This window comes from Adelges cooleyi, unplaced genomic scaffold (genome assembly GCF_023614345.1).
Source record: "Adelges cooleyi isolate 19-005CV unplaced genomic scaffold, UGA_ACOO_1.1 ACOO_flye_CR_arks_rails_tigmint_CR_PRNA_651, whole genome shotgun sequence".
In the NCBI taxonomy this organism is placed as follows: domain Eukaryota; kingdom Metazoa; phylum Arthropoda; class Insecta; order Hemiptera; family Adelgidae; genus Adelges; species Adelges cooleyi.
The window spans coordinates 6,753,702-6,762,958 of record NW_026096352.1 but is presented as its reverse complement, the minus strand read 5'-3'; the positions used below and the strand labels follow the sequence as shown (position 1 = coordinate 6,762,958).

The window sequence follows — 9,257 nt, the reverse complement described above, 5'->3', positions numbered from 1 at the left end:
ATTTTACTCGTTTCTCGTATGACAATAATTACTATACAACACACAATGTTTCTCGTTTTGGTCATGTGTAATGTGTGGGAATGATATAAAATATTTCTATTCAAAAGATTTTGTGGGGTTCGTATCTGCGGTCTGCCTTAAGTATAGCTCCGACGGTTGACCGGCGAGTGAGGCGAATACACAGTACAGTTAACAGTTATCCTACTTACACAGGCTATGGTTAAAAAGTTGACTCGTCCATACGTCATAAAAGCAATAACTTATATAAGAGTAATTACAATATAATATTATTTAAATGTATACAATGTGTAACGTATTCGGGTAGAGATAGAACCGTTGTTGTAGGCTACAACAACTTGTAGCTCCATAATATTTATTACTATGAGATGTTAGAGGTCGTAGATTAAAGTACGGACATGTCTAATAATATATTTTATTTTTATTATTTAACAATGTTTACGCGTAACGCACTCACAACCGGTACTGCTTATCGGTTTTAGATAACGCCGAATCCGATTATTATGTGTACCGTGTACGGGGTTTTTAAAAAATGTATATATTTTTAGAGGTATGACCATCGACCAGTAAACTGCTAAGTAGGTACGTTGCGACTTGCGATTTGCGGCTAGTAAGTGTGTACCGATATTAACGTTTATAGTGTAGCCTGCCGGCCGCTTAGATAAACGCTGACTGCCACTGTTGTTGGGTTGGTCTGAAGCCAACAAAATCTTTACTTATTTTATTTTTGGACATATCTTGCCAAGTTTTTGTTTTTGTCGGCGCTCACAATACTGTAACGATGGGAGGCAAACATTCAAAGATGGACCCTATGGAAGTTGAGGTGCCCGAACTGAAAAATCAGCTGGACCGCGATCCATACTTGAAGCCGTATGAGCGCGAATTCAGACGGAGGTATTAAAATAAAATTATTTTGAAATGTGTACTTACAATATATTGAATGATATATTAACAATGTGTAGTTTTTAATTAATAATTCGCGGGTTTAAAATATGTCTGGTTGTGAATTGCTTTTTGACAAATAAAATAAAGAAGTACAATCGCCGGCTGCGCTTAAAATTCAATACCACTTGACTCTCAGACATCGCTCCTAAACTCCCTTTCGCTGCGAATGTTTCACATTGTCTTAGATAATAATACTTTATAAATATGTAGCCGTAACCTCTAGATACGTATTTACGTTTTTAGCAGCCTAATTATTTGTAAGATTTTTTTACTTTCTGACTAAACATGGACTTTATTCTGCGTAACAAGGTTTTTTTTCGAAAAGACCGATTTTAATTCTGTACTTTTTGACAAGTTTATTAGATATACAGGGTGATCATTTAAGGATAATACACTTAATTTTTTTAAATAATTGAAATTTTGTAGTTATTCTTTTAAAAAAACATTGTTGCTTATGTTATTTTATAATAGTATAAACTTACTTAGTATTTACCTATTTTAGTGTTTCCAGAGCTCTATCAACTTTTGAAACTTTAATGCTAATGTATATATTTAATTAACTTTTTAAATTAAGAATAATTTACTGAAAATGTTGACTAGCCGATAATTAGTTTTGAGTCATTACTTTTAAAGTTATTACATTTTTAATTTTAGGATGGCAGAAAAAGTAGAGTGTAGTATTATTTTTTTGATAAACATACAATAATAGCATTACGCTATCGCACTCCACCCCTGTCCTAAATTTTAAACTTAATAAGTAAATTTCCAAAACTAGTTATCAGCCAGTTAAAACTTTCAGAAAATTCTTAATTTCTTAATATTCTTAATTTAAAAACTTATTTAAGTATGTACGTTTACCATCTCTTGATGGCATTAAGCTACATGATAATGATGATTATTGATTAATAATACATTGTATGTAAAAATAAAAATAAGGAATGCTAATATTGTAAAATAACTTTAACAAATGTGTCTCCAAAAAGAATATAATTACAAAATTGCAATATTTTAATAGAAAATTATTGCATTAAATTTATCACCCTGTATTTATGGTATAAATATATGAAAATAACATAAAGAATAATATAAAAATATTTATCTAATAAAAATTATACAATTATTATTTTTTGACTATGGTTGTATAAATTAATAAACAAAAGTATAATTATTTTAAAAGAAAATGAGTGCCTTATCCATGATCATCTGTATAATATTATATTATTAAAGTATACATACAGAGTGATCCATTTAATATAATATATAATATTTTCTGAAAATACTTATAATTTTGTAATTTCTTTTTTTGGAGACATTTTGGTTAATGCTTTTGTATAGTAGATATTAAACAATATTCTAATTTTACATTGTTTTTGTGAATTATAGAATTTTATCAATTTTTGAACTTAAGTGGTAACATATTTTATTAACTTTATAGGTTCAGGAAACTTTACTAGAAATGTGGACTGCTGGATAACTAGTTTGATTAGTAATTTTTAAAGATATTTTTGCTTTAAGTTTAGGACGGGTGAAATGTAGTATTATTTTAGTGGTAGGATAGCAGAAGTTTTTTTTATAATAAGACATTAATTTTTGTCAATTTGATACATTTTAAAATAGGTATTGTACAAAGTGGCAAAATATGGTATGTTTTTCTGGTATGTCAAAATAGAAATTTCGATATTGGATATAATTTTCTTTAACTGAAAGATGAGCTAGGAGGAGCTGCCCCCCACCCCTTCCTGTAGGCGCCCTTGAATGTCTTAACATGAAATGCTCTTCTCCCCCTGTCAATATACACATTATAGTTTAAAACTGCTGGTTACATACTTAAGTGATATAATTGTAATATTTGTGTAAATAACAATACAATTGTAGACTAGTATTATTATTGTATTTTTTATAATGCATCATTTATACTAAATAGATACAGTTTACATAGATCAAGTGCTGTGGAATTTTATGTTTCAATAGCATGTTATTTTTTTTAATTAATTAAACTATGTTATTATGTATTTAATATAGATTTCATTTTTTTAAATAACCTATTAGATATGGTTGTTTCCTCGATTACTTGGAAAGAGTAAAATCAGATTGTGGTTTAGAAACATTTACTACAAGTTACAAATCATTTGGTATTCACTTCAAAGATGATGGATCAGTGTATTGCTTGGAATGGGCTCCTGGAGCAAAACAATTGTATCTTGCTGGTGATTTTAGTAAGTGCAAACCGCTATTAGTATCTTATTAATTACAATGTATTTGATAAAGTGTGTCTTGGTCGTAAATGTATGATAATAGTTAAACACGGACAACTATTAGAGCACAAAAATTAATAATTTTAAACACAATTATTTTAACCTCCACATCCTTTTTCGAATTAAATAAAAGTCCTGTTTTATAAATAAAAGCTTAAATATAAGTTTGTATTTTTCAATATAGGTTAGGCATATCTTTTTGACATATTATAATCGTGTAATAAATGTGAAATCCACTTTCCTTATCAAAAATTAAAAACTAATAAGTCAATTACAATAACGTAACTAAAAATTCAATGTATCCACACTACAATGTTTTTCAAAGTTTATGGAAAATATTAACCAATGTTTCAAAAATATTATCTTGACTGGATTTCTTGATGATGGCTGGATTCTTCCTATTTTTACAAATTTCATCAAAGCATTTGATTGTGATAAAATCACAAGTAAATTTTTTATAATTAATAATATATGTGTGCGGCACGCATACTTACGACGAATGTATATAAGATTTCTTTAGGCTTTAAAAACTAGTGACTCCCACCAATAAATACAATTTTGGATGTAGTAAAAACTAAATTTTAAGGTTATGTTTAATAAATATATTTAAGCTTTTATTTATAAAATAAGACTATATTTTTATTGAACTCGAAAATTTCGTTAAATATTTTTGGATTTTTCAATATTCAATAATTTAAAACAAATATTTACTTTTGTATAACAGAAATTAGATGGAGTGCCATGATAAATTGTATTCTATGTATAAGGTAAATTTTATAACTACCTAAAATATCTATTTCTTTAACTTGGTATTTCCTTAAGCCTACACATATACCTATACTTGGAAAAAACCAATTCATCACTTATAATCTGCTTTTAAATGTTTGTGTAGATGATTGGAATAGGGAAAACACACCTTACACAAAACTTGAATATGGAAAATGGGAATTAACAATACCACCAAAAAGTGATGGGTCGCCGTCTATTAATCATTTGTCTGAAATAAAAGTATTCGATTTTAAATAAATAAAATTCAAATATTTTATTAACTAGTGTTTTATTTTAGATTGTTGTTGAAACTCATCACGGGGAAAAACATGATCGTATATCACCTTGGGCTACGTACGTAGTTCAACCACCAAAAGAGCAAGGAGTGACTTTTAAGCATAGAGTTTGGAATCCATCTGATCACGTAAGATTTTATAGTATTGATTACTAAATAAATACCATATTTTATAAGTAGTACAATAATAAAAAGGTAATTATTTTTTAGTATTTTACCTATTATACAATACTGATATTTTTGGTCAGAAATTCGATATCTCAGAAATTTTGCTTACAAAATATTATTAAAATATTGTAATTTCGTTTAAGAATAATAAAATATTTAAACAATATTTTTAAGACATATTTCTGGCCAAAACATGATTATAACATATTTGTATACTAATAAAATATTTTTGTTTAACAGGAATTTTAATGTTATTAAATAAAACATAATTATTTTTCAATTTGTTACCTTTTCTTATACCACCTTATTTTTTTTAAGGTATACAAATTTAAACATGCTAAAGTACCCAAGCCAGCAAGTTTAAGAATATATGAATGCCATGTTGGTATTGCTACATCTGAGTATAAAGTGGGAACATACCAAGAATTTAAAGATAAAATGCTCGATAGAATTGTTGATTTGGGTAAAATTATAAATATTTTATATGGTATGAAATGTAATGTTCTATGATAGTACTTCATTTTTGTTTTTAGGATACAATACAATTCAAATAATGGCGATAAAGGAACATGCTTATTATGCATCATTTGGCTATCAAGTAACCAGTTTTTTTGCAGCATCTAGGTAATTTATTATTTACTTAACTTAGAAGTATGTGTAATAAATCACACTTTTATTATTATCTATATTTACTGCAGTTTCATTAATATATATTCTTAGATTATTATATATTTACATTAAACATCATCATATTTCAGTCGTTTTGGAACACCAGCAGACCTTAAAGAGTTAGTAGATGTTGCACATAGTAAAGGTTTATATGTGATGTTAGATGTAGTACACTCTCATGCATCCAAAAACGTTTTGGATGGTTTGAATCAGTTTGATGGTACAAACGCAGGATATTTCCATGATGGACCTAAAGGAAATCATCCGCTTTGGGATAGTAGACTATTTAATTATTCTGAGTAAATAAACATAAATTTAAAATTTAAAAAATTCTTAGCTAATAGAATGTTTTTTTTAGGTATGAAGTTTTAAGATTTTTGTTATCCAATTTACGCTGGTACGTTGAGGAATATCATTTTGACGGCTTCAGGTAAATGTTTTTTGATAAAGTATATTTGTATGTTAATAAAATATTAAAATGATTATTTAACATTTTAGATTTGATGGTGTAACTTCTATGTTGTATCATTCTCGAGGAGTACAGGGGTTCAGCGGACATTACGATGATTATTTCGGACTCAATGTCGATACTGATGCACTAGTTTACCTAATGTTAGCAAATGATATTCTCCACACCTTTTATCCAGAATGTGTTACTGTAGCAGAAGTAATTTTTAAAAGAAATAATAAGGCTAACATTTTTTTTTTGTGTATACAATGCATAATTTTGGTAGGATGTCTCCGGAATGCCATCTACTTGTCGTCCTGTTAGAGAAGGAGGACTGGGATTTGATTATCGCTTAGGAATGGCTATACCTGATATGTGGATCAAGTTACTAAAAGAATTTAAGGATGATGATTGGAACATGGGAGATATAGTTCACACACTTGCTAATAGAAGATGGATGGAGAAAACTGTTGCATATGCTGAATCCCATGACCAGGTAATATTTAGATTATAATGATGTATATCAAAATTTTAATTATGGTTGTATATATATTTTCATCTCATAGTTAATTGTTGTTTTTTTCTTAGGCTCTTGTTGGTGATAAATCAGTGGCATTTTGGTTAATGGACAAAGAAATGTATACTCATATGTCTATTACTAGTGATCCGTCATTAATTATTGATAGAGGAATTGCACTTCACAAAATGATTCGATTAATCACTCACAGTCTGGGTGGTGAAGCTTATTTGAATTTCATTGGTAAAGAATAATTAATTGAAAAGTGTATACCTCAACTGTTATACTATATTTAAATGTAATTTTTTAGGCAATGAATTTGGTCATCCCGAGTGGTTAGATTTTCCTCGGGAGGGTAATCAAAGTTCGTATCATTATGCACGACGACAATGGAATCTAGTTGATAATGAACTTCTAAAATATAAATTTTTGAATAATTTTGATAGAAGCATGAATAAACTAGAAAGCAAATATGGATGGTTGAGTGCTAATCCAGTAAATATCAATACTTTATGTCGCTGCATTATTGACAAGATTTTTTAACAATTATTGACTAAATAATTACAGGGTTATGTAAGCTTGAAACACGAAGATGATAAAGTAATAGCTTTCGAAAGAAATAACCTCTTGTTTGTGTTCAATTTTCACCCTACTAAAAGTTTCACGGATTACAAAATAGGTGTTGATTTACAAGGTTCTTTAAGAATTGTTTTGAACAGTGATGACTCAGAATTTGGTGGACATTGTCGTATTGATAACAATATTAAATATTCAACACACTCTGGTCAATGGAGTGAACGCCAAAATCATATTTATGTAAGTTAACTGTTTTTTAACAATAAATAAAAATAAAGCTAATGTAATTGGTATAATTAGTGTTTAACTAAAATAATTTTCTGGTTATTTAACTATTATACCATTATCAAGAAAGAGGCCTTTCTTTATTATTAAGTTACTATATCATTTATACATTGATTTATTTACTATAACATTGCAGTTTAATTGAATTTTTAAAAAACTATTCAAGTAATTTTTAATTACTTGAAATTTAATGAATGAATTTGAAAGTGAAATTTAATTAAATTTAACTTTAATTTTTAGTACTGAGTATAATAAGAAATTCGACACCATTAAAAAAACATATATTATTTTAATAAATATTATTTCTCAACATGTTTATTTATGCAATAGTAAATTCACTCTTGTTAGTTGTTACTACAATTAAAAAATAGTTATCTTATTATTTAACTTAGAAGTATTCCTAAACTTTGATAGATAGGACATGTGATGACTCATAGTATAATTTTAAAATAAAATGAGTGTCAACTGCAGTGAGTGAACTAAAATGAGTGTTAAGCAGACTGAAAATAACTCGCTTAATTTTGGTTTTAGAGTAAAAGCACCCATTATAAAATTAAAAGAAAACAATATTCCAGAGGGCAAGACGGTGCGTTTTTAAAAAAAATTAAATCTTTTGGAAAGTTACAGTCATTTAAAAATGTTAAAATAGTCGTTATTTCTAAACTATGTATTGAGCGTTATACTTAGAATAATGAAAAAAACGCACTGTCTTGCCTTCGAAATATTGTTTTCGTTTAATTTTATAATGAGCGCTTTTACTCTAAATCCAAAATTAAGCGAGTTATTTTCAGTCTGCTTAAACAAGTTGAGATGAAAAAACATTTTTAAATCGCTTTCAAGGATGCTGTGATAGTCCAAAAAATAAATTAACTTCCAAAATAGAGTCCTAGTTATTGAATTAATAATTATACATCACAGTTTAACCTTAAAATTAAGATTTTGTATAACATTGCCTATACTTTACTCCTTAAAAATGGGCTGTGCGAAGCCCTCTTAATACCAAGAACAGCGAACCCCTCAGTATTATTAAATAAACTATTTTTTTTTTATTAAGAACTCGCAAAGTTAAGTTCTACATTTGTATTTTAGTATGTTAAAATATTAACAGAACTATATTCAGATATTATTTCTTTAATCTATATATTTACTAAACATTTTAAAAAGCACAAGAACTTTGCTTATAATATTTATACTTACTGAAACTATACAGGAGTATATACAAATTAAAACAATAACACTAATAATAAATAATACAATTTGTTTACATTATAATAACCGTAGTTTACTAAGTGTGTATATATAAAGTAAGTAAATTATGTGGTAAAACGTTTTTATACAATCTTTACATTGGGTGGGGAAGGGGGTTATTTTAATGTTTTTAATAATTTTTAATTAACATAAAATTGATCATAAAATAAAGTATGCAATAAATATTTCTAAATCAAAGGTATAATTCTGTTTTTTATTGTTACTGGTTATGGCATAAGTAACCAAGAATTATACTATTATCTTATATTAAAGAATACTTAAGAATTTTTAAAATAACATTTATGAACAAATAAGTAAAATATAAATGGTATATTGACATGTGCAGTTTTATCAAAAGTAGTTATATGTTAATATTATTTGAATTCATGATTGCAGAAACATGAGATAATTTCTTATAAACTGAACGAATAGAAACCCTTTTTCTGGAACGGTGTCTACTAAAAACTTAATTTTATAACAAAAAGTGACTTGTAACGTTTCTGGAATCATCGATTCAAATATTCTAGTCATGTGTTGAGAAAAAAATCTACCAGTGTTGTTCCACTGGTATCATCAATTAATTTCAGTGTTTAATTTTGTTTGTTCAAAGAAATATTAATATTTGATTATTCTAAATTGCGAACAGAAATTATTTTATTTATACAGTTAATTTTAGTCTGTTATTTCTAACCATGTTTAAAAGTGACAAAAATATATTAATTTTTTTTTTCAGTTGTATTTGCCTTCTAGGACTGCAGTGGTCTTTGCATCCGACTAAACTCAATGTTCAACTTGTGAATCATGATTTTCACATTTACTTTCCAAACACAATGAGAAATTAATTTAATATTATTGTTAATTTTTTAAATTATTATTGAGTGAACACTTGCATTTTTTTTTAAATTATAAATAATAATATTTTATATTTGTTTACTACTTTTATTATTATTACACATATGTATACGTTTTGTATCAACATCTTAAATATTTATTTTTTTAAGTCTGAATTTTTAAATTTTTTAGTGATATCATTTTAAGATTTATTGCTATATTACTTGTTATAAA

General features: G+C 27.0%; 1 protein-coding gene across 1 annotated transcript; it reads left to right on the top strand.

Annotated features, from left to right (window-relative positions):
• Positions 1–555: 555 nt before the first annotated feature.
• On the top strand, positions 556–9,200 carry LOC126845036 (1,4-alpha-glucan-branching enzyme). Its single transcript, XM_050583615.1, has 14 exons — positions 556–912; positions 3,013–3,179; positions 4,111–4,226; positions 4,285–4,410; positions 4,768–4,912; positions 4,983–5,073; positions 5,208–5,417; positions 5,477–5,548; positions 5,617–5,785; positions 5,853–6,062; positions 6,155–6,326; positions 6,394–6,578; positions 6,651–6,899; positions 8,926–9,200. The coding sequence occupies exons 1-14, from the start codon at positions 800–802 to the stop codon at positions 8,968–8,970; spliced, it is 2,070 nt and encodes a 689-aa protein (XP_050439572.1). The 5' UTR covers positions 556–799; the 3' UTR covers positions 8,971–9,200.
• The last annotated feature ends 57 nt before the right edge of the window (positions 9,201–9,257 follow it).